Source organism: Tamandua tetradactyla, chromosome 2 (genome assembly GCF_023851605.1).
Source record: "Tamandua tetradactyla isolate mTamTet1 chromosome 2, mTamTet1.pri, whole genome shotgun sequence".
Lineage (NCBI taxonomy): Eukaryota > Metazoa > Chordata > Mammalia > Pilosa > Myrmecophagidae > Tamandua > Tamandua tetradactyla.
In genome coordinates, this window is record NC_135328.1 from 174682787 (window position 1) to 174708840 (window position 26054).

General features: G+C 47.2%; 1 protein-coding gene across 3 annotated transcripts in view; it reads right to left on the reverse strand.

Annotated features, from left to right (window-relative positions):
• SLC5A9 (solute carrier family 5 member 9) overlaps positions 1 to 17781 on the reverse strand; it is a 34032-nt gene extending 16251 nt beyond the window's left edge. The window contains exons 1-9 of one of the 3 annotated variants that reach the window (XM_077149746.1): positions 10659 to 10676; positions 8601 to 8672; positions 8225 to 8448; positions 5489 to 5593; positions 4998 to 5162; positions 1884 to 1989; positions 1003 to 1083; positions 483 to 688; positions 186 to 321 (exon numbers count right to left, since the gene is read on the reverse strand). In XM_077149746.1, coding sequence (XP_077005861.1) covers positions 186 to 321; positions 483 to 688; positions 1003 to 1083; positions 1884 to 1989; positions 4998 to 5162; positions 5489 to 5578 — 784 coding nt within the window. In that variant the 5' untranslated portion in view covers positions 5579 to 5593; positions 8225 to 8448; positions 8601 to 8672; positions 10659 to 10676. Of the gene's footprint in view, positions 1 to 185; positions 322 to 482; positions 689 to 1002; positions 1084 to 1883; positions 1990 to 4997; positions 5163 to 5488; positions 5594 to 8224; positions 8673 to 10658; positions 10880 to 17656 lie in introns of those variants that run through there. The other 2 variants (XM_077149743.1, XM_077149745.1) reach the window with 2 other exon arrangements.
• Between the last annotated feature and the right edge of the window lie 8273 nt (positions 17782 to 26054).

Below are 26054 nucleotides of genomic sequence, written 5' to 3' on the forward strand. Positions count from 1 at the left end.
GGAAGCATTTTAAATGCGATGGCATTCAGACCCAAATTCCTCTTATGGAAATACTTATATGCCTAGCCCACGAGGCCTAAACTATTTGCTGTCTGTTCTTAACAGAAAATATTATCTAGTCCAAGATTGCCCAGGACCATCTCTGGAAGCCCCTCAAAGGCCCGAAGAGTGAGACTAGCTCTTACCTGGGTACAGGGCCCGGCTGATCATGCCAGGCATGACGATAAAGAACATGGGGAGCATCTTCAGATAGCCCCCCAGCACAGAGCCTCCCTTGGCATGGGACAGACTCTTGGCAGAGAGAGACCTCTGCACGATGACCTGGAATGGCAGCAGTGAAGGTCAGCCACTAGGTCACTGTTCACTGACTGTGGCCCCATGCCCGTCCCAGAATGAACCCGACCCACTATGCAGCCTGGTTTTCCTGCAGAAAGTCACCTCACTCATAGCGGGTTAGACCAAGCCCTGCTTGGGGCGTTTACCTGGTCCGTACACCAGCACCAGGTGGCCAGCACGGAGAGCCCGAAAATGAGGCCCGGCCAAGGGATATCCCCGCTCACTGGGTCCCGGAGCATGTGGAAGGCATCGGGCCGTGGGAGGTGGCAGGTTGTGTTGGGGACTGTGGCATTGGGGATGGCTTGCCTGTACCTCTGCTGCAGACCTGGGTACCAGCCCACCTCCTGAAAGCCTGTGGGGAGAAGAGTGAGACAGTCCTGAGATCCAGTGAGCCTGTCCTCGGCCCATGTCAGCTTCCAGCCCCATGCATGGACTCTAGACTTGGAACTGGTGTGGGACATAGGGATGGGAGAGGGAGATGAGGCTCAGACTCAAGACCCCTGGTTTGGAGTAGAGAGAGCCCTACTCTTGGGAAACACCGTCCTGTAATGGGGACATGTCTTTGTGCTCTGGGAAGTTCAGTGAAGCCATGGAGATGATAGGCAAAGATAGGTCTGACAGGAAGGGAGAGGTGAGGGTGGGGCTGCATTTAGGCCTCTTCCTTACCCAGAAACATGAGAACCAAGGCTCCCCCGACCATGATCACCGTCTGAAGAGCATCTGTGTAGATCACAGCTGTGAGGCCCCCTGGGGACCCAAGGACAAGGCTCATCAGTCAACATCAGTTGGGGCTTCCTCTCTGGTTGCCCACCCTGTGCTTGGCCACACTGAGGAGACCAGAGAACACATACAGCCCTCTTAGGCAGAGGACCCTGGCCATATGCCTTTTTTCAGCATGCAGTGTCCCACTCTATCCCACCCTGGCAGGTTAGAGGGGCTGGTCACAGTCAAACGTCAGCTTTTCCTCTCCCTGATAGCCTCTGAACATTGTGCCATTAGCTCCACCAGGAAACCTTTCTCCTGTTCCCTCTCGATGATGTCTAAATTTCTCTTCCATCTTTCAAGGTGGAATTTAGCAATCTGTAACCCTGAGTCAGTCTTCCAGTGTGCCCAGTCCTTGGTGAGGTGCTTTGGAAGTGACAGGAGAAAACGAGTTTGTGGCTTTTGCCTAGAGCAGCCCACAGCACAGTTAATAGTCTCCTAAGCTCTCCTTTACTCCCCATTGTAGTTTTCCTTTACCTGGTTTCCTTGGTGTCTCATTTTCCCTGTCTCTTTCAGTCTGACTCTATTTCTTCTTGTTGTTTCTCTTTCAATCTCCTCTTTTCTTAGTTATACCATGTCTTTAAGTTTTGCCCTCTGGGCTTTTCTCTTGTTCTACATCTCTGTCTCTACCTCTCTTTCTCTTGGTCTTTTCCTATTTCTTATTCTCTCTCAGGATCAGTTTTGTATGTCTCTCTGCTCTCCTTCCTTGTGTCTCTCTCCTTCAGTCTGCCTCTCTGCCTCTGCTCCTCGACTCACACCATTCTGAAGTCTCCCTTTGAACTTACCTGCAATAGTGTAGACTGCTGTCACCACCAACAGGACCACCGTGGAGAGATAAAGGTTCCAGCCCAAGGCCATCTGTATGAAGAGGGCTCCAGAGAAGATGTCAGTCTGCAGAGAGCCAGGCCCCAAGAGTCCAGGTCACTTGAGGAACTGGTGTGGCTGCCATGGAGGTGTTACCTACCTGTTCAGCTCCACGTGCCTTCATTCCTCATCACACAGTGGAGACAGCTCTAAATGCTATGCTAAGGAGTAAGGGCTTGATCTTGCAGACACTGAGGAGATTTTAGAGCAGAGGATTACCACATAAAGACTTGAAATTGAGAAAAATTGAATCTGGTAACACCAATAAGATATATATAAAGGAGGTGGTGAAGGAATGAAACGAAAGACTGAGGAAGTAAAGGGAAGGCTGACGTTTCAGGAGAAGTAGTCATTTAGGAGGAAAGAGTAAGAACCCAGGGGGTCCCTGACAGAGCAATGGGCCCCCACTCAGCTTCCAGATGGACCCACAACTGACCTAATGCCCTAGTGTAGATAAACACAGGTTCTGGATAATCTAATTTAGGTATTAGAGGACTTAGGGACATATCCTTTGCCAAAGTTGACTTAGGGTTATTCTGAAGCATTGGTGGAACAAGGGTTGTATTAGTTTCCTATCTGCTAAAACATATACCATGCAATGGGTTGGCTTAACCACAGGAATTTATTGGCTCATGGCTTTGAGACTAAGAGAAGTCCAAAATTGAGGCATTAGCAAGGTGATACTTTCTACCAGAAGACTGTGGCATTGTGGGGCTAGCTGCCTGTGATCCTTGGTCCTTGACTTTTCCGTCACATGGCAATGCATATGGTGGCCTCTTTTCCTTTCTCTTTTGGGTTCCATTGACTTCCAGTTTCTGACTGCCCTCTATGGCTTCTCTTTAGCGTCCAATTTCCTTTGCTTATAAGGACTTCAGCTATATTGGATTAAGGCCCACCTCATTCAGTTTAGGCACACCTTAACTAGTAATATCTTCAAAGGCCATATTTACAAATAGGTTCACCTCTACAGGACCAGGTATTGGGACCTGAACATGCCTTTCATGGGGGCTGAAAGCCAAAAAAGTGTTTAAAATTATTGTTTTTCACCACAGAATTGGCAACTGAATGATTCAGTTCTCCTCAATGTATATTTGTTGATTCTATTCCATGATTGTTTTATGAACTAATTACAGGGTCTAAAACATGGCAGAATAGAAGAAGACCAGGTCCAGAAGCTGACCTGGACCAGGGCAGGAGAACTGAACTTTAGTTCCAGTCCTAAAGAAAGCCTTCTGTGTGAACTTGGGCAAGACATTTGAACTGCATAGATTTCTTTCCTGACTTTAGGTCAAAAGAGAAAGAATAAGGATATTTCTAAGTCTAATATTATAGGCAATTAATACCTCATTGCTAAATGAAGAATCAATTAATGGAAAGATAAATGAGGTAATGAATAAAGAATGAATGAGTGAAGAATGAATTCTAGATTGTGAATTCTTTGGAGTTAAGGCTTACCATTCATTCAACATTTATCATTCATTTGTGGTTCCTCCACAGCTGAGGTGGAGCATACCTTGAAAGTATGTGGATGGATAGCTATATGAAGGAGTGAAATCATCTGTCCATTCATCCATCTTTCCATCTGTTCTAGTTTGCTAGCTACCAAAGTGCAATATACCAGAAACAAAATGATTTCTAAAAGGGGGAATTTAATAAGTTTTAAGTTTACAGTTCTAAGGCTGTGAAATTGTCCAAATTAAAACAAGTCTATATAAATGAAAATCTAAGGCATTCAGGGAAAGATACTGTTCTAGTTTGCTAGCTGCCAGAATGCAACATACCAGAAACAGAATGGCTTTTTAAAAGGGGGATTTAATCAGATGTTAGTTTACAGTTCCAAGGCTGAGAAATGTCCCAATTAAAACAAGTCTATAGAAATGTCCAATCTAAGGCATCCAGGGAAAGATACCTTGGTTCAAGAAGGCCGATAAAGTTCAGGGTTTCTCTCTCAAGTGGGAAGGCACATGGCGAACACAGAGTTTCTCTCTCAGCTAGAAAGGCACATGGTGAACATGGTCAGAGTTCCTCTCTCATCTGGAGGGGCACATGGTGAACATGGCATCATCTGCTAGCTTCTTCTCCTGGCTTCCTGTTTCATGAAGCTCCCCGGGAGACATTTTCCTTCTTCATCTCCAAAGGTCGCTGACTGGTGGGCTCTGCTTCTCATGGCCATGTCTTCTGCTCTGCTCTCTGAATCTCTTTCATTCTCCAAAATGTTTCCTCTTTTATAGGACTCCAGAAACTAATCAAGACCCACCCAAATGGGTGGAGACATGTTGTCACCTCATTCAGCTTAACAACCACTCTTGATTAAATCACATCTCCAGGGAGATGATCTGATTACAGTTTCAAACATACAGTATTGAATAAGGACTATTCTGCCTTTATGAAATGGGATTTAGATTAAAACATGGCTTTTCTAGGGGACATACATCCTTTCAAACAAGCACAGCTGCCTTGGTTTAAGAAGGCCAATAATGTCAGCGTTTCTCTCTCAGCTGGAAGGGCACATGGCGAACATGGCACATCTGCTCGTTTTATCTCCAGGCCTCTTGTTTCATGCAGCTCTCCAGGAAGAGTTTTCCTACTTCATCTTCAAAGGCCGCTGGCTGGTGGACTCTGGTTCTCTCATCCTTCTGTTGTAGTTTTGTGACTCTCTTCTTGTTCTCGAAAGGAACTCTCCCCAAAATATCTCCTCTTTTATATGATTCCGGTAAACTAATCAAGACTCACATAGAATGGGTTGAGACACAACTCCATCTGATCAAGTTTAATACCCATAACCGATTGAGTCATATCTCCATGGAGATAACCTAACCAAGCCTCCAACCTATAGTGCTGAATAGGGATTAGAATGAACCGCTGCTCTCACAAGATTGATTAGGATTAAAGCATGGCTTTTCTAGGGTACATAAATCCTTTCAAACCAGCACACCATTCAATCTGATTGTCAATTCCCTCATGATAATACATTTAGCAGCTTTCTAATCAGCATTTCCAGAGAGACAAGATGGCATATTGGAATGGGTACTCACCGATATCTTAGTGAAGATGTAGAGGATGAGGGATAAGACAGACATGTACACCTGGATCCTCTGCCCCCCAAACCGCTTCTTCAGGTACTGTGGCATTGTGACCACACCAGCTGCAATGTACACGGGGACAAAGATCCAGCCGAGGGCCAGGAGCAGCCAAGTTGCCTGGGAGAGTGAAGAGAAAACATCCAGGTACCACATGCAAATGGAGAGACAGCTTACTACTCAGTCCTGTGCTGTGGGAGTTCCCTGAGCAGAGCAGTAAGGGACCTGGGAGCTGATCTCAGTCCTCCTGCTAATAGCTGTGTGACCTCTGACAAGCCTCTCTGCCTTCTCCAGGACTTGATTTCTTCCTGTAAGATGGGTTCTTGATTCCCCTCTCCAAGCAACTCTGTGGCTTCTCTCAGCACTAAGGCCAGGGACAGGACTAGGTAGAGTGGGCTCAGACCCCCCCATGATCCTTAGAACAGCCTCCAACCCAGCTTCCTTACGTTCCATTCGAAGCCACCCACAGCAAGGCCTCCAGCAGCCCCTGTCCCAGCCAAGCCGATAAACAAGCCACTGCCCACATTGCTGGACATCAGAGATGCTCCGATCTGCAAGGCACAAATGGAGTCAAGTGTCAGGCCAGGATTAATCTATATCAACCTGGAGTCAGAACCACAGGCTTCAGGAGCTGGGAAGGAGCTAGAGACAGCAGGACCGGGACTCAGGAAATTTGAGGTCAGTGGGAGGAAGGAAGCTATTGGGCACCTACTGTATGCCAACACTGTGCTAGGCACTTTATAAGTACAATGTATTTAATATTCACACATTCCTGGAGGGGTTCTGTTGGGTACTAACCTTCCCAATTTATAGAAGAAGGAACTACCGTTCAGAAAAAGGAAGTCCCTGGCTTCAGGTCACCTTCATTCTCCTTCTCCTTGGAGGGCCCCCAGGCAGAGCTTTCAATCTGTCCTCCCTACTCAGACCCTACTTCCCACAGCTTCCTTTCTTTCCCACTTTGCCACTTACTCACTGGGGAGGAGAGGAGGGGAAGGTCCTCCTGCCACCCCAATTCCCCCAGGGTTCTGAGGCAAGGTTGAGGAACTGAAGGTTGAGCCAGGTCAGCCTCTGAGTTGAGTTAACTTTTTTCTAAGAGAGCAGCCATCCAGGGCAGGTGAAGCCCAGCTACTTCACAGCAGTAGGAACGATACTGAGGATGATGAAAATGATAACAGTCATAGAAGTTCTACTTAGCATTATCCAGTGCCAGGTACTACTGAAAATACTTTACCTGTATTAGCTCATTTAATTCTTATGACAACTCTGAGGGTGGCACTATTGTCCCTATTTTACAGATGAGGGAACTGAGGTACAGATAAGAAATGTATTCAAGGTCATAGAGATAATTAGATAGGATGAGGATTCAAACCTTGACAGTCTTGCTCTAGTAACCAGTGTGTGAAATTAATACATGTGAAGAGGGAGAACAATGCCTGGTCAGTGTTCTATCTTATTATTCAACAGGATCCTTGACTGGGAGGGGAGAGAAGGCAGAGGAAAGGGGTTCTCAGGCCTGGGAGGAGGTCTACAGGACACCATGGGGTCAGTACTAGACACAGGCTTTTGAGGGCACCTTTACCTGCAGCTGCAGGTGAGAAGCTATGTTCAAACTTATACCTTGTGTCGCTTTAATAAAATCACTTCCTCTCTCAAGGCTTCAGATTCCTCACTTACAAAATGCAGAGACGACCTCCACCCAACTTCTTCTAGAGGAGCTGGGGAAGTAGAAAGTGAGAAGAAATGGAACATATTGAGAAGTTCAGAGAAGAGGCAGCAGAGCAGTTCAAAGGTGCAGAGATAACAACTAGCCTGGGATTGCTGAGTAGTCTTTATGCTACTTCCCTCATCATTCCCCTCCCTTCCCCTCCCCCCACTGTTACTTACTCTCTCAGATGGTCTTGGGGATGCTGGCTGGACCAGACAGACAGAGGAGAGAGCACTGGGCCTCCTGCTTCAGAGGGAGAAGTTTCCCCCAGGTTCTTTGCAGAGAAGCCAGGTACCTCCACCCCCATCCAACCTAAGCTCATAACTCAAGGAGACATCATGAAGCTCAGCAAAGGGAGGAGGATGGGAGGGGTGTCTCTGGAACAGAGCTCCTTCTGCTCTCAGTTTCTCAGCCACATGTTCTCCTCGGGGCATAGGAGGGAAATGAAACACTTCTCAGGACTGGCTAAGTAGAGAAGGGTGCAAAGATATTGGACATGGTACAGATAGACACCCAAGTTCCGGGAGGTAAATGGGACTGAGATTCCCCTATCCAGAGTGGGTTTTGATCCTGGCCTCAATCTGAGCCTTAATCTCAGGTGCAGGAGACACAGCTCAAAGTCTCACATCCCCACAGTGTGCAGGACTCCACACCTCAGCTCTGCACGTCATTTGGGCACAGCAGCAGCCCAGGTGAGCCTCACAGCACCGTCTTCATGCTGGGAGGCCTCAGGTTTTCCACCACTCCTACTGGGAGAGCCGGAGCTGCACGCTCTGTGGGACTGAACGGGTGCTTCCCTGTAGGCACCAAAGGAGAGGTCCTCTTCCCTGCTGCTCTTCCCTCCCAACGACTCATTTCTAGAGTTGTGGTTCTGAGTGAGCCTCAGCCGAGTACAACGGTTTCAAAGGGGTTTTCTTCTGACAAGGGGGTGGCTGTCAGCACCAGTGGCCCTGTCACTCTCTGGGGACTCCATCATGATAAATAGCATGAGAGCTCCTTGCCCCAGTTCTTATCCCAGATGCCTCCTGTAGGCCTCTAGGGCTTCCTCTCTTTAGTGAGTCCATGATCAATGGTGGGCAGGGAAGGTGGTGAGAACCAAGAAACAAGTAAGAAGAAATGGGAAGATGATGATACTGTGTGAATGCACAGGTATCGTGTATGTGAGGTGTGCATGCCTGAGCAGTATGCAGTTTTAGCTATAAACCATGGGATGATGATGACCTGCCAGTTTCCCAAGCGAGGCTTACTTCCCTCCAGCCCATTTCAGGAAGAAGAGGTTAGTTTGGAAGCCCAAGACAAATGTGTGAGGTGGCAGATGGGGTCAAGTGAAGCTCACAAATGGTTTGGGGATCAATTTCTTGTGAAGTTCTTGGGGGATTTTATCTCTATGATCTCCTTGATTTAACTGTTCTTCAAAGTTAGTCTTATATGTCATCTTCCCAAGAAAATCTTTCCTTAATCCCCTCCCATGTCTTACAGTTTGGGAGCTGGGGGCTTCCTCCAACCTCTCTTCCTTTCCTCTAGCTCCGCATTGGCCACGTTGTTCATGAGTCTGTCTCTGCAGCTCAAGTGTGAACTCCTCTAGGAAAGGGGCATTCTACATTCATCCCTGTAGGTCCAGGGCCCCGCCTAGGAGCCCCCAGTACATGTTATTCCAGGTGCACCTTTTCAAGGTCACTCAGGCTGTGGGGTGGATATGGGCTGGAGAGAAGGAGTCCAGAGTCAGGAAATCCAATAGGGAGACTTGGCGCCCTGGTCCAGGCAAGAAATGATGAGAAAAAGACTGTGGCTAGTGGGATGAGGGGAAGAGACGGCAGCCTCCACCAGGGAAGACCAGGAGAAAGTCCACTTACTGGCCACCAGCTCATGGACCTCCCTGCCAGGAAATAGCCTCCAATGGTACCTCGGCTTGCGCGAATGGATGACTAGAAAGGAAATGGAGAGAGATGAGGATTTCCGGAGCCTTTACCCAAACTCTGCCTCCCACCCCAGCTTCCCTGTCCCTTGGGGCAGGCAGCACGGGACTGCAGAGGGTATAATCTGCAGCCAGACAGAGCTGGTCCTTGTGTGGTTTCTCCATTTTTAACCTATACTTTTGGGAGAGTCACTTCCCCTTTATGAGCCTTGCTACTCATCTCCCAGGGCTGGCATGAAGAGCAAAAGAGGGAAGCAGACTTCATAATGGCAAAGTACTGCGCAAGTCCATGAGATATTGTTATTGTACACTCCAATCCTTTTATCATTCCCTCCTTCCAAAATCGGCTTTCAGGAAATGATTTTGGAATCTTCTTCTGAGGCTTACAGAGGTTCTACTCTCCCCTCCTTCCAGCAGAATTCCCACAACTAGAGGCAGGAAGGACAGAGACGGTTATGGTTCTGGTGATGGAACTTTGGGCACCAGGCAGTGTTAGGGGCTCTTCTCTTACTCTGGCTTGAAGTCCAACCACATTGGTTAGCCCCAGCTGGGGCCCTAGAACACAGGCCTGTCCTGCACCAGCAGGTGGTCAGTTATCAACCTAAATGGGGAGTTGATGTGAAGAATGAAAGGAGAGTGAGGAGTAAAAGAAATTTCTCTGGGATGCAGGGGCAGGGCAGGGGGTAGGGAAAGATAGACTTTGGACAGTTACTGACATGCCAAAGCCAACAGGTCTCTGACTGCGTCTGAAGATATGAGAACTACTTGAAGGAGAGGAAGGAAAAAGGGAAATTTAAAAAAGAAGGTTCTCTTCCCTAAGAGGAAGTAATTAGTCACTAGGGAGTGATAATTGTGGGGGGACCTGGTGCTTGTCAGACTGCACTCATTCTCCCAGGGTCACCTCTGATCCTCTGCGAGGTCTGATGAGCAGAAGTAATTCCATTTTACTTATGTATAGGGACTGTGAGGCCTAAAGAAGAGGAGCAACTTGTCCCTAGTCACAGGGGCGTTGGTGGTTTCCATGACTGACCCCCTCCCAGGAGCCAGCTGATCATCTGTTTGCCAATTTCTTTCTCCCACCAGTGCTGGGACAAGGGACTTATTCACCTCACTTCGCAGATGAGGAATCCGAGGCCCAGAGAGGATTCCTGGCTTTGCCACAGCTAAGTGACCCAGTTGGGACTGAAGTCACAGCAGGGACTAAAGGTACTGGCATTTTTCCTGAATGCTATGGAGATAAGAGGGATCATTAACTGCTTGTCAGTTGTGTGCCAGGCACTGTGCCAGATGCCTAAATGTGTCGCTGAGCAATCACAACAGCTGTAGAGGGCAGTGCTCATTATGGTTCTTGTTCCAGATGAGAAAAATGAGGCTCAGAGAGGCTTTACATATTCCCAAGCCACATAGTTACTAACCAGTGGAGTTGGGATCTGAACTCAGAGGTCTCTGACCTCAAAGATTGCTCTTTCTACTGCACCGAGACTCCTGTGAACAGTGGTAAATAGAAGGACCTTGGAATTTGCTTGGCTCCCTTCCCTTTAGGGACATTAGTCCCAATCCCTTTAGAAAGCATGGTTCCTTGGCCAAGAGACTAGGTGGTGGAGAGTTGGGGTGTGGCAGGGAGTCAAGCATTCACGGAGTAGGAGATTTGGGTTGGGAATGAGGCTCAGGAATAGCCAGGGATGGTTGAGGCCAAAGGCAGCAGTAGTCTGGCCACAGAATCAGGGGACTGGGGCTCTACGCCTGGCTCTGCTAGTAGTTTACTGTGTGACCCGGGGCAAGTTATTCCCTGTCTCTGGTCCTCAGTCTGCCCCTCTGGAAAGGCAGGGGTTGGGAGAGGTGAATCCTGAAAGTCCTTTCAAAGTGGACTATGGTTCTGGGAACTGCCTTCCTGTTCTTTCCACCCCTGCCCCCTGCTCCATGATCCAGCCAAAGATGACAGCCTGCCCCTGCCCCCCAAGCCAGGCCCCAGCCCCCAGCCCCCAGGCCTACTCACCCAGATCCCCACAGCAATGACGAAGACAAAGTAGACGACCACAGCCCCGATGTCGTAGGCGTGCAGGCCGATCCCGGAGCCCGGTGCCGAGCGTGGAGCTGTCTCAGCCCTGTCCCTATAGCCCAGAGCTCCAGGCCTCACTGCTGCCAGCTCCATGCTCATGTGTTAATATCAGTTACCACCAGGCTGGACTTTGAGGTGCCCCTGGCTTCATTCCTTTCCTTTAATGATTAAACAGCCCCAAGTGCTACTAGCCGCTGGAAAGACTCTGAGCCCCACTGGCATATAAAGTTCTGATCCCCTTTTTCCCCTGTCACCTCCATTTCCCCATGCACACACAAACATGCATTCTGTCCCCAGAGAAGCAGGAGAGGAAGGAGGAAAGAAGCACTCGTAGAATCCTAGAGCTGGGAGGGACTTCAGAAATCAAGGTGTTTGTGATTCTACTAGTGTGGAGGGGAAACTGAGCCCCAAGGAAGGAAAGATCACACAGGGGAGTAAGGAGAAGTTGGGACCAGAAGCCAGATTTCTTGACAGCCACTCTGTCACAATTTTCCTTATACCCTGTGGGAGGGAGACAGAGGAAGAGAGGCAGATAGAGCCTACTTTGTCCTTTCAAAGCTGTTTGCATCTGCCATGCCGTCCTGCGTGTCATGCAGCCTGCCAAGGCATCATCCCATCCCTCCCCTTTCTTTTACAGTGAAGAAAGGAAGGCCTGGAAATTATTCCATCAAACAGAGCAGATCCATCTGTGACAGAGCAGGGTAAGAATTCACATCTTCTGATCCCTGGTCAGAGCAGGGTAAGAATTCACATCTTCTGATCCCTGGTCCAAACTTCATTTCCTTGTGCCATGACAAAGGAACTTCCTCTCTTAAAGGATTCAGTACACTGGTCCAGTAAAAAACATCTGCCCAGAAAGTCAGGCAGCCAGCTGCTAGTCCCAGCCGTGCCTCCACCGTATGAATTGTGAAAGGAGTTTGGGCCGATGGCTAAACGTCTTTGAGCCTGGGAGTCTGTGTGACCTATGTCCTGCCTGTCTCTGTGGGGCATCACCATGTTAGGATGCAAACCGTGAGTTTCTGTGTGCTTTGGGGGTTAACTCAGAGGAACAGACAGGACCACCATCTAGCCAAGGGGCCCACCAGGCCCACAGATACACTCATTCGGTCCTCCTGCAATAGAAGCATTTGGGACATCAGATGACCCTGTTCTGCAGGCATCTGCTGCATACGCAGGCCTGGGCTGAGGATGGAGCAGCCCCAGGTAAAGGGGCCCCACTGGCCCTCACCCCCTCAGCATTCAGTGAGCGTCGCAGAGCTAGGTGCCTCCTCACCCCTGGGTCCCTGGCACAGAATAGCAGCATCAGGGCATGCTGACCCCAGAGGAGAGGGGCACGGCTTGTCTTGAGAGACGAGGCTGGGAGGAGGAGCAGGGTGGTCTGCAGCTGGATCAGGGTTCAGCCTCGACTGGGGCCCATTCGGATTAAATGCCAGTGGGGCTGAGATGTAGGTCAAGGTCTTTATAGAGGACGTGCCATTCGGGCTCATATTTAAAGGTGAATGAATAAGAGTATTAACAAGAGGGCAAGGGAAGACAACAGGGGATGTAGAAGGACACAGGTGGGGCAGACGGTCCCCCGATGGCCCTTCAGGGTGAGCTGCATGGAGAAGCCGTGGGAGACGAGGTTGGCGAGATCCTCGGTGTTTGTCAGGGAGTTCAGAGGGAGAGACGTGAGCTCAGGCCACCCAGAGCACCACAATGCGGGTTACTGGGTCCCAGTGAAAAAGGTAACTGATGGATTGATTGACTGTGCATGAGATGTCATTAAAACCAGATCAAAGATAAAGCAAAACTCATGCCAAGAGGAGTGCAGTTGGGAGGAGACAGCCCTGGCCCTTGGGCTTCCACTGCCTGCCTGCCCTGTTCCTCTTTCCACCCTTTCAAAGATGGCTAAGGCTGAGCCCCAACCCCTGCACAGTTTGCCTAAGCCCAGATCAGCAGGTTTTGGCTCACAGCAGCCACTCCTCAAATGCAACCATGACTCACCTGTTAGCTAACCAGGTAGTTTGCCAACCCACAGCCCAGCGGAATTGCCAGCAAAGGAGCAAAATGGGCTTTGAAAAAGCCAGGATAGATATTCTAAAGCCTGTGAACAAGGCCTGAACTTTTGGGTTATCAGTGAACCTCTGTGACCCTCACTCAAGGCCTTTCATTTTTGGTTTACATAGAAGTATAAGCTTCGCTATTGTTTTCCAGCTGACAACAAATTAGAAACAGCTCATTAGGAGTGGAGAGGGGCTGCCAGAAGCCGGCAAGGCTGCACCACGACAGCAGTGAAAAAGGTAACTGATGGATTGATTGACGGTGCATGAGACATCATTAAAACCAGATCAAGCAGAAAAGATAAAGCAAAACTCATGCCAAGGGCAGTGCGACCGTGCAGAATTCTCGCCTGCTGTGCCGGAGACCTGGGTTCAATTCCCAGAGCCTGCCCATGCAACAAAAATAGTCATGCCAAATCGGGACAGACCAACCTATAAAATAGGGCAGACTAATTCTCAAGAAAGGGCAAAGGTTGAACAGCAGTAGTGAATTGACGTGCATATTGATTTCCCTGAGTCACTGAGGACAGCTTAAAGTATGGCCAGAAACTTCTGTTTCAGAAGGTCTGGAATGTGAAATCCAGGCAGGAAGAGTTTCCTTCAAAATGGTTTAACATTTTAGACAGGTGTTGGCATTCAAGAACTAGGCCTCACCTGTGCAGGAACTTCTCCCAGCGAACTCCTGAGACTGAAAGCTTCTCTCCAGTGACCGTGCTTACGATAAGTGAACACTTACTGTGCCCCCAGCACTGGGGGGGCACTGGAGACAGGGGAGCACGTGTGGTCCTTCCCACGCCCGTGGGGAACACAGCCTGTCACACAGCACACAGAGGGATGAAATTCACCCACCCCTTCTTCTTACCCTTGGCAGAAGAGCTCAGAGGAATGAGGAATGAGCAATGAAGCCCAGGTGGGGAGATTGGGCTTTTGGGGAAGTGAGGTGGTGTGAGGCAGCTCTTAAAAAACACAGCGTGTAACAGGATGCTAAAATGGAAATTTCCACTGAGGCAGCAAGATACAGTACACGTAAAAATTCCAAAAGGAGGAGCAGATTTGCAATAGAAATATTAAGAACTGGATTTACCAATCTAAAGACTCTGTTTAAGTAGGGCATAAAAGAACTGTGAGTATTTCTTGGGATAAATCTTTGTATGTTTCTTCAACAAAAAGGGGGAAGGGCATAGGCGCTGCTTGACATTTGCCCCAAGTATAGATTCCAGTGAAGAGACTTTGGCAGAGAAACCTGGAAAACTTGGTAAGTGTTCTCCTCAGTTGGGGTCACTGGTCGGATTCAACCATGAAATTTGTAGAGGACAAGAACCTGTGCTGACTTGCTGCTTCAACTACGGGGTGGAGGACAGTGGTTGGTTTGGGATTGGCCTACACTTCTGGGGCTAGACAAAGCATGGGTGAACTTTTTCTTTTGTATGGGTGGAGCAGATGTGAGCCACACATATGATAAAAACAGCATGGGGATCTTCTTAGGTGCTGTCCAATCACCCTAGAGGGGTGAGGGGTCTCAACTGAGACTCTGAAAGTGGCCCACTGGTTCTGTGGAGACCATGAAAGAACTCAAATGGCCAGCCAATGAGGGATGCAGTGCTGAGCAAATCCCAGATAACCCACTGGAGCATCCACAAGGGAAGAGTCAGCCTTAAATTGTGTCCAGTCCCAGCAAGCCAAAGCCATTTTAGGAGTGTCCTACTCAAGTCAGAACTTTCCTGCACTGTGACTTCTCCTTCATCCTTGGCACTCCAGCTCTCCCAGATCAGAAGCAGTATTTCTCAAGTGGGGAGGAGAAAAATGAGAACATAACAAGGTGACAATATCTTCTTTTCCCAAGGCAGGCAGGTCCTGCAGCCAGCCCTAGGTGGGGGAGGAACCAGTAGGACCACAGCAAGGAACCATTCAATCTTGAATAACAATTGAGGTGTTGAATAATATATGACTCTGAGCATTATAATTTCTGAATAATTTTTGAATTGAAGCTGTGTTTTCAGACCTAAAGTGACAGCCGGGATTTCTATTATTTAATTACAACCAGAAATCTCATGGCAATGTCTGAGTTTTAATCTAGGGTAAATTACTCCATTGAGCAAGTTTATTAAGGGTCAGTTGCATAAGAAAGTTACTTTTAGGATTACCTTCCCTGTGTCCTGTTTATTCTATGTAGCAGTTCCCAGGACTTCCTTTAAAAAAGACCTGGTATGCATAGCCTTTGTATCACAGGGCTCTTGACTGTGCATTTACTGAAGTGTCTGGAAATCATGGTTCTGCTTGATCATGGTGCCAGCTAATCCTGCCAGGCTCATAGACTTGTCTTCCAAAGACATAGACCCCCCCAAATGTCACTCCCTTTGGGTAGCCCACCAATCCCGTCCTCCCGTCCTCACAGAGTCCTGTGTTTTCCCCACCCCTACCCAGCTTCTCACCTCTCCTCTCCCTCTCAACCATTCTCCAGGGCCCATGGTACACAAATGCCACTTTCTTCTGAACTCTATACTGGTAGTTTCTCCACCCATTGTCAGAGCTAGCAGGCTGTCCCATGAGCACTGGCTCCCTCTGCAGCATCCACACGCAGGCCCTTCCTTCTCCCATGCCCATTTGGGTAAGAATATTTGCATTTTTGCTGCACAACATGTGGCCTGGAGATCCATGCTCTCCCTCGCCTCCAGGTCTTGTAGATGCTGTTTCCTCTACCACAGCCCTTCCTTGGAAAGTTTCTCTGGAGTCCTAACCTAGGTGACTTCCAAAGCCCCAATGTACTTTCCTGTTTATCTCACTGATTGTAACTGTTGATTTCTCTGTGTGTCTCCCTTTCTAGATTTGAACCCCTCAGGGACAGTCACCTTGGTGCCTTATTCATTTTCATGCCCCAGCAAGTGGTACAGTCAAGTGCTTAAAGAATGAAGGTGGAATGTTTTGTAACAAACTGTGTTGCAGGGAGCGAGGTGGATATTGGACAGGAGTAGGAGATACTGGGCTAGACAGGTACTCCTGGAGGAGAGAAAAGAATGAGCAAGACAGAGGAGTGTAAACAGGCATAATGTGTTCAGGGGACGGCTTGTTCTGGACCACCTGGAGTCTAGATGGAGCGTGTGGGACAGGGGGGTGATGAGGACGGAATCAGACTGGCATTTAGAAAATCCTGCTTGGGCCAGCATTGCGGGGTGGATGAAAATTAGGAAGCTGGTGCAATAGCTTAGGTGGAGATGAGGACTTAGCTGAGGGCATGGAAAAGAGAGGTTGCTGGCTATTCTTACTGAATTGGAAGCATGCAGACCAGCCCTGCTTCCTCTCCCCACTGGGCTCCCTGCCCCAACCCTCAGACCAGAACCAAGGCCGTCCATTGTGGGTGACCCCACCCCTTGGTGATGCTTCCCCTCAGCCTCCAGTGCCTATAAATGCTCTTTCACTTCAAGTAGCACATTCCCTTCTAGGAGCCATGGGTGAGAGTCAGCCTTGGATTTGTTCTAGTCCTACGGAGTCTGACATTGTGATAGCTAAGATGGAAAAACTTCAGCTAAGGAATGAAGCATTAAGGGTGGGGTTTTGAGCATTAGGAATCAAATGTTAATGCTATTAAGTGGATCCTCATCCCTTGGAGCCCCTGAATCCAAGCCGTAGAATAAGAGTTTTCCGAATGGAAGAGTACCCCCCTACTTGTTGTTGCCTGGGTGTTCCTTTTCCTCCTTCCAGCACTCCTGCCCCCAGTAGACTCCCGAGGAGATTCTGCTATCCCTCTGGCTGGCCACCACCTTGAATACCTACAAGTTCTTCCAGAAAAACCACTCTCAGACTCCCTTCCTGCTGAGAACTTCCTCTTCCAGAACAATGAGGGAGAAGGAAAGTAATATTTACCAGTATGTGCCAGACATACTGTGTAAGGCATATCACATCACAAATCTGGTCTCAATTGTTAAATTAACAGTATGGGTTAGCTTTATTATTCCCTCATTTTGCAGGTGAGGAAACTAAAGCTCATTGGTGAAGTCCCTAACTAGTGGAGATTTTGAACAATCCTGTAGATTGTTTGGGGTTTGAATTTGAGTTTGACTGACTCAAAAAACTGTGCTTTAACACCACTCCCTTTTCTCTTAGCCTTATATTGGGAGAATAAAAGCAAGAAATGTTTCCCTCCTGGTGGGAAGGAAGAAACTGGTTCTGTTTTCTCCCTTCCAGTGGGACGAAGATCGCTGAACTGGGGACAGCAGCCTTGATTCTAGGCTCACTTCCAGAGATCTTTTCAGCACCATCTCTTACCACCGAGCCCTCACTCACCCCTCCTTTCCAGGCTGCCTCTGTGCTGCCCCTTGCACTGCTCTTGCTTTTAGCCCACATGGCCCAATGATGCTATTTTTCCTTTCACACACCGGAGTTCTTCTTAATTCGCATTCAATTCCACTTAATTCACCCCAGTCACTCACTGATCATACTCTGGGCAGGGCCCACGTCAGGGTTATCTCATTGCACAATTCCAGGGGGCACCATTCCCCAATAGCACAATGTCAATGGTGCCCTTGGTGTTGTGGAGGGCAGTGGCTCTGCCCTCTGCACGGGCATGGAGAGATGAGTAAGGAGGAGCTCTGCTGGGGGAGAAAATGCATTGTGAAGAACAGGAGTGGCACTTCTCCTTGATGCCTCCCAAGCCACCAAAGGGCTAAGGCATCTGGCATGGTTCCATGTCCAGCTCACACTGCGAGCCCCTGTGCAGACCCCAGACAGACAGATGTAATTCTGAGAGGAAATGGTTGTTAAATAGGAGGCTAGACACTGAGAGAGATGGTGACAGAGAACCAGCGCTGCAAAAGAGAGAGAGAAGAGAAAATACAGGGGAGTTGCATGTTCTAGTCACTAAGAAGTTGTCCCTACCAGACCCAGCCCAACCCCTACCTGTGCAGCCTGGCCTAGACGAACCTCCTGGGGTGAGTGTCTCAGCCTCAGGCTCCTGGGGCAGCAGCTCCACAGTCATGATGTGGCTCTGGCCTGGCTGCTGACAGCTGCTCTGTCAGCTCAAGTTAAAGTTGGTGTGGATGAGCCCTGGCTCCACCCCCGGGTGAGCTGGCAGGGGCAGGCTTTGGAATTGCACTCCAGCCCACTGGGCCTTGGGTGGACAACTCCTGACCTTGCTACCAGAGACTGTGCTGGAGAAAAGAGAACTCATCCTGGGCTTAGAGTTCTCTAGGACCCCAGGGTCAGAGGTGGAAGACCACAACTCAGGATTAGCTGGCAGCTCCAGGCCCCACACACCTGGCCAAACCAGTTTCTTAAGGCAGGAGGAGGGTGGGGCAGGGCTGGGAGTAGATGCATGGACATTGTCTGGACCTTGGGAGGTCTTGGCAATGGACCACAGGTGTGACTGGCACATACAAACACTTGCACGAATGACTGGTGACTTGTCCAGGGGAACACTGTAATATTAATAAGCACACAGAACTCAGAGTCAGAATCCCAGGTCCATTTGGGCTCCTTCACTCACTAGTAAGGTGATGAGGGCAAAACATTTCGTATTTCTGAATCCCATTTTTCTCTTCTATAAAATGGAGAGAACAGCCATCTCACAGGTTAGGAGGATGAAATTAAATAGTGGATGTGAAAATATTTTCTAAACTGCAAAGTGCCATGAACCTGGGAGGCACCGCTATTACCTAATTTATAGTAGGATTTCAGATTAACCTTGGTTGCCCTCCAGTTTGACCTGGCATGGCAGTGTTGGTATAGTGGCAAGGTCCTAACAGGAAACCAGAATTTGAATCCTGGTTATGCCACTCACTAGGTGTGATAGGAGAATCATTTGCTGGCTAAGCCTATGATTTTGTATCTCTATAATAAGATAATACCTACCTTTTAAAATTGGGGAAATTAAATGAGATAATTCTTATGTAACAAGATGTTGAAATGGGACACTTACTGTCTTAGCTTTGGCTAAGGCACAAAGGTTGAACACAACATAACAGGTGCCTAATATACCCCATGTTCAAAAAATGAGACAGAACCCATGCTGGAGAGCCCAGGAAATGTGCTGAGTTCAGTTACCTGCTGCAGGAACAGAACAGATTAACAGTCCCAGCTGCCACTACTCTGGAATGAACACTGCATTCACAATTTCATCATTTTCAGACCTGCCTTTCTGTCTGAGAGCTCTCTTCCTATACCTGTTTCCTCCCCTTTATCCTTCAGTCATTTCCCCTAGTAAATCTCTCATATGGCTGAGCTGCTACACTTCTCAGTGGAGCCATTTTTGCCATCATCATTGGTCATCCATCTCTAGCCTGTGAAAGTGTAGCTGTTCAAGGGTCAGGAGTAGTAATTGCTTTGGAAAGAGTTACTGGAGTGGTGTGGCATCACCTCCTCCCTTTCCCTCTCTGGTGGCAGAAGAGATGGGCTCTTTTAAGATCACAATGGGCCAAGAGAGAAGAACTTCCAGATGTTTATTGGCAGAGCCTATGGCCTGGTGATTTATTGGAGGAAGATGGTCTAGGCCAGGTCGTTTTGAAAGAGGAACAAGAGCCCAGTCAAGAAGCAGACCTCTAGAAGACCAGGGTCAAGAGCACAAAAGGCTGGACTGCACCTGTCAGAAAAGCTGCAGAGAGGTTCCTGCTCTGGGTAGACAGGTCTAAGGGTGATAAATGTTTCTGCCAACACCACTCTTTACTCTTTGCTTGTTCCAACCCTCTTGAGCTCTCAAGGTTCCTCTTACTGATAGCTCATGTTTTTCCTTTCCTCTTCCCTCTGGCTGTCCACATGAAGCCATCCCTGATACCCCAGGTGGGTGAGTTCCTTCCACTGGATTCTCTTAGGCCCTGTGTGTCCCTATCACAGCCCTGAGCACACTGGGCTCTCCTTGTCTATGTCCCCTACTAGAATGAGGTCTCCTTTAGGGGAGGAGCTGGCCCTTATGGGTCCCTGTGGCCTAAGACAAAGCCCATCTGGGGAATACCTGAGCATTCAGAGAAAAGGTGAATGAGAGGATGGGTGGGTGCCTGGTATTGGTGTCTTCTCTGCAGACATTATTTTAAAGAGGAACCAAGAACTCAATCTGATAGAGAACAACTGAGTCCAAGTAGCAGAAAGTCAACAGAGGCACAGAGGAAACAGGTCAGGCCTGGGAGCCAGAAGAGCCAGGACTGGGTTTTGCTTCTGCCCCCAACATGTTTGTGATCTTGGACAAGTCTCCATATCATTTTGGGCCTCTAATTCCTTATCTGTGAACTGAGATGTCTGGAGTTGTTTTAAATGACCTTGAAGTTCTAAAGTACCATCAACTAAATTATCTACAAAGTTCCCTCTAGCCTTTTGGTTCTAAGAGTCATGAAGGAGGTAGGATCCAGCTGGAATTACAATCAAAAAACAGAAGAGATAGGGAGTCCATAGGCTGGAAAGTCTGGAAAGTCTGGCATACCTGGGATCCAAGCCTGACACAGGTACTCACCAACTGTGCAATGTTGGGCAATCTGCTTTCCCTCTATCAGCCTCATTTTCTTCATATGAGAAGTGAGGAGAACAAGGTGGATTTTACATAGTCAACTTGAGGTATAAGGTGAGTGTGTAGAGAGCACATGGCCTGGTATATTTGGACTCATTCAATAGGAGCTATTGCTGCCATTAATAATTATAATTATAATTGTCATTGTAATGGATTGAATTGTATGTCCCACATTGGACATGTTCTTTGTCTTGGTCCATGTTTTGGTGGGTATAGATTTATTGTAAATAAGATCTCTTAGAGAAGTTACTTCAATGAAGGTGCGGCCCAAGTGAATCAGGTTGGACTTTAATCTGGATTACTAGACTCCTTTATAAGCAGAGGGAAAATCAGACAGAGAAGCCACAGGCAGCAGCCAGAAGTTGGAAGTTAATGGAACCCAGAGGAGAAATGAGAGGATGCTGCCATATGTATTGCCCTGTGACAGAAAAACCAAGGACTGAGAATTTCTGGCACCCAGCCCCAGAATGCCAGTCTTCTGGGAGAAAGTATCCCCTTGCTGATGCCTCAATTTTAGTCTTCTTGCCTCAAAACCTCAAGCCAATAAATTCCCATCACTTAAGCCAACCCACTGTATGGTGTTTGTTTTAGCAGCCAGGAAACTAAAACAATCATTATCTTTATTATTGTATGTGGGATGGGTCCACCTGGCTCTGCACTGGTGTTCACTGGAAACAGCCAAGCCACTTGGAGACTCCCTTAGTCCTGCCAAGTCCTAGAGTCCTAAGAGGACCGGGGGAGGTAGCTTAATAGCTGGGTCAATGCCACCCTACCTCACCCCAGCCTCTTCAGAAAGCAGAGTCTGCAGCTGCCCAAACAAGTCTCTGGAGAGCTTTTCAAGGAGCATCTGGCCCTAGCTAGGACCACATGTTCTCTGCTGCCTCTCACAAGAAATCAGGCCAAGGAGACTTAGAGGAGCCTGGGATTAGCAGCTGGAGGCAGAGCATAGGATCTGGAGTTCATGGCTCCTGTCCACCATTCCTGGCCCACCACAAACATGTCCTTCCTCAGATTCTGGTTTGGATGGCACCCTGCAGCTGCCTATGCTTTCCCCATTATAGCACATACAATTGTGGTATAATCGCTTGTCTGTTCCCCCCGCTGGTGGTGGATTCCCGCAAGGCAGAGGCTTTATGTAATTCATTTCAGTCCCAAGAACATGGCACAGGGCCTGTCATACAGTAGATGTTCATTACATTTTCATCACACAAATGAATGCCTTTTACATTAGTTTCTTCCTTTTTTCTCCAAGCTTTTCATAAACCATACAACTCCAAATCAATGTAAATTGTTGTTAGCAGAGCCACCTGTGTCAGCCGGGATTAAATTTATCTGCGAAGAATGTAAACCCGAGTTAACAGTACTGTAGAACAAGGAAGATGATTACTTTTGTGTGAAAAAGTCCTAGGTCAACAGAACAGGATTGGTATAGAAATTCCGAATTATTTTAGCAACCCCAGCTTCTTTTACCTTGCTTTTCCACCATCTTCCAGGTCACCGCCTAAAATAACTGCTCAAACTCCAACCATTGCATCTATATTCCAATGTACGTGTCCTAGAAGTTGCACATAACACCTCCACTAATCTCCTGTTGCCCAGAACTTGGTCACATCTAGCTTCAAAGGAGGTTGGGAAATGTCATTTGGGTGGAGGGCAGGGGGGTGACTTTGTATCCAGCCAAGAATTGTAAGTTTTCACTCATGAGAAGAGAAAAGATGCTGGAGGATATCTAGGAGTGCCTGGTCCACACTTTATGGTCTGAAATGTCGATCTTAGGCTTTAGGGCCATTATCCCCACGTTACAGTACAAGGAAGTGAGACTCTGAGATGTCAGCGAGTTTCTCAGGGTCACAGGGTGAGTTTACGGCAGGGCTGAGATTGACATCCAAGGTTCCCAGTCACCAAGTTCCTGCTCTGTCTGCCTCATCTGTACCAGGGCTGCTTGCAAATGGTGGAATTTGGGTTCCTCCCTCACAATACACTCAACAACATTTGGCAGGCACCTGAAGTGTGTTCACTATACACTGGGGACAGAAAGAAATCAGGCCCAGTCCCTTTCATGACCTCATGGATTGATTGGGGAAGGAGACGATCTTTAAACTAATTCTTAGAATGTATTGCCATAAATGATGTAAGAGTTAGAATAAACTTAGGCAGCTCCCTGAGCCCAGAGGACAGGTAACCATTCGACTGCACAAGACAGAATTTTAGGTTCTTTCCAAACTCTAGTATTCGGTCTGGGATATGAGATGGGGTTGGAGAATTTGGATTGAATTTAAGACCTTAGAAGGACGTTACTGTGTATCGTTGATGTGGTATAGTACAACAGCTAAGATTACAGGCTTTGAAATCAGAAAGCTTTGGGTCAAATCCTGGTTCAATTCTCATGGAAGGTGACAGTTATGATCATTATCTTTCATGTGAGCAAACAGGCTCAGAGAATTCTAGACACTTGCCCAAGGTCAGATAGCAAATGCGTGGCAGAGCAAGAGAGCACAAGTCTCCTGACTTCTAGGACAGACCTCTCCCTTAGCACAGTTTGTTTGGGCGGCTGTGCAGGCACTCGACTGCTCATTTAAAGAAAACCATTTGGCAACTCCACTGACTCTATCAAGGTACTGAAATTGGTTGATGATAAATCAATCCACCAATCCTCAATTATTAGCCCATTTTTAATCATCGGCAGCAGTTTTCAAGCTTCTAATATGTATCCAGCCCTGTGCTTGGCCTAAGGTTGGGGAAAAGAAGGTGGAGACTGGATTTCTCCCTTCAAGGAACTCTAGCTGGAGATGTTAGAATAAGAAGTGAGGAAAATAATGGGGGAAGGGGGTTAAAATCAGACAGATTTGAAATACAACTCTTCAGATTATTAAACATGTGCTCCTTCATTTTTCTCCATTTGTCAGGATACCTGGCTTGGTGGTTGTGATTAGTAAAGGAAATACTACAAAACACTTGATCTGTCCATGGGACCCAGTAAGTAAGTGCCATTGATGGTAACTGGAAAGTGCAGGATGAATGCACCCAACTATATGTTTTATATATCTCACTATTTTTTTTTTTTTTTTTTGCATGGGCAGGCACTGGGAATTGAACCTGGGTCTCCGGCATGACAGGCAAGAACTCTGCCTGCTGAGCCACTGTGGCCCACCCTATATCACACTACTTAAAGTTAGACAGAAATTCCCAGAAGGAAGAGATTAATATAAATTACTGTATAAGACCTTGGTTTGAAGAGCAGGTAATTCAGAACCCCTGTAGGTCTGAGGCCATGAAAGAGTTGCCTTCTTTTTCAGAATTTGCAGTGCAATATATGGCCTCAGGGGGGAAGAAGAGGACAAATTTTAGCATCTTCCATTCTGCTGCTCCTCTGGCCATAGAGATACAGCAACGACCTTTGTTTACACCATTTCATGTTGCATGTGAAGTTCAGCTTCCACAGCTGAAGAACTCATTGGGCTTCTCATTTTGCAGTGAGATGTTGAACGTTCTCTGAAACATTCCTGGCATGTGGGAAGGTCAGAAAATCTCTGACTCCATCTGAATTTTTCTGTATTCTCAACCTAGTTCAGAATCTTTTCAATTTCTCTCTGTAACTTTCAATCCTTCTCTGAAAGTCTGAAAATATCCACAGACCTCTGAAAGTGTCTGAAACATTCAGAAGCTTTCTCTAGAATACTGAGACAGTCTTTCTGAAATAAACTGAAATGGCCGAAAATTCTGTGACTTTCTGTAAATCTCTGAAATTCTAAATCTATCAATGTCTTTTCCATGTTTCTGAATTTCTTGGTGAAGCAGAATAATTCTCTGCAACTCTTCATCTCTTTCTGTTCTCCAAACTCGCTCTGGAAACTCCCTAAATCTCACAGAAGCAGTACAAATCCTTTACCACAACGCCGAATTTCTCGGAATATCTATTTCCCTGAATTCTTCCACCCTTCCTCCAAATTGCTCTTTCCTTCTACTCTTTGAAAACCACAATTTTCTCTTTGAGACTCCCTGAATCTCAGAGATTTTCTCAGTCCAGCTGTCTACCACAGCTCATTATCATTTTGCAAATGGATGTTGAGCAAATTAAAATGTTGTTTGTGACAAACACTCCCTTCACATTCACTAGCTCATCAGGAAGGTACTCACCTCATCTGGGCTATACCATTTCTGGTTCAGAAGAAGATGAGATCATTCCCGCAAGAGCAGTTCCCGTTAGAACTGGAGCCAGAGGAAACAGCAGGCACTCGAGTCAGTCAAACCCAGTTCTGATTGCCCACTCTTCAACTCACTATTGGTGTGTCCTTGGGCAAGTTGCTTCTTTCCCTCCAAGTGTCTCTTTCCTAATCTAGCAGAAATACTAATGTGGATTGCAGGATTGTCGTGAGTATTAGAGGAGATAGTACACAGCCCACAGCTGTACGGTCATGGTCAGGAGGAGGTAGCTTAGTGTGAAATGCCCAGGTGAATGCCCCTAGCTGACATTATTTTTTTACTTTATTATTATTATTATTATTACTACTTGTTCTAGTTTGCAAGCTGCCGGATTGCAATATACCAGAACTGGAACAGCTTTTTAAAAGGGAAATTTAATAAGTTACAAATACACAGTTCTAAGCTGATGGATATGAACAAATTAAGGCACCACCAAGAGGTCACCTTCACTCAGGAAAGCCTGCTGAATCTAGAACAGCTCTGCCAGCTGGGAGGTCACATGGCTGGCATGTGCTGGTCCTTTGCTTCTGGGCTCCATTGCTTTCAGCCTTTGTTCCTGTGGGGGTTCCTCCCTTTACTTCTCCAGGACTGGCTTTCATCTCTTGGCTTCCCTTGGCTCTCTCCAGGTGCTGGCTTGCTAACATCTCATGGGAATATCTTCTGGGCTCCAAGCATCTCCAAACATCCATCCCTCTGTTCTCCATGCATCCACATCTGTGTCAGCTCTGCTGGGAAGTTTCTGTCAGCTCTGAGGCTTCAATCATTTCTGGCTCTTTCCAAAATATTTTCTCTTTTAAAGGATTCCAGTAAACTAATTAAGACCCACCTGGAATGGGTGGAGTCACATCTCCATCTAATCAAAAGGTCACACCCATAATTGGGTGTGTCACAGCTTCATGGAGATCATCTAATCAGAAGTTTCCAACCTACAGTATTGAATTAGGGTTAAAAGAAATGCCGCCTCCACAAGATTGAATCAGAATTTAAACATGGCTTTCCTGGGCCACATAATATCTTCAAACTGGCACATTACTGTTATTGATTTATTAGAGCAGTTATATGTTTACTGACAGATCCTGCAGAATGTAGAGTTCACACATACCCGCCCCTCCCACACACAGAGTTTTCCCGATCATTAGCATTTCCCTATCATCAACAAGTGATTTCTTTGTTACAATTGATGAATCTATATTATTATAATTATTTTAACTATAGTCCATAGTTTGTCTTAGGGTTCACTGTGTTGTACCAGTTCTATGGGTTTGTTTGTTGTAAATCTTATTCTGTAACATATATACAAATACAATTTCCCATTTAACCACTTTCTTACTTTAGAATGTGCAATTCAGGGGTGTTAATTATGTTCACAACGCTGTGCTACCGTCACCACCACCAATTTCCAAAACGTCTCTATCACTGCAAAAGGAAATTCTACCAATTAAGCATTAACTTCCCATTCCTAATTCCCACCCTTCTCCTGGAAACCTGTATTCTAATTTCTGACCCCATGAATCTGCATATTCTAATTAGTTCACAGACGTGAGATCATACAGGATTAGTCCTTTGGTGTCTGGCTTATTTCACTCAACATGATGTCTTCCA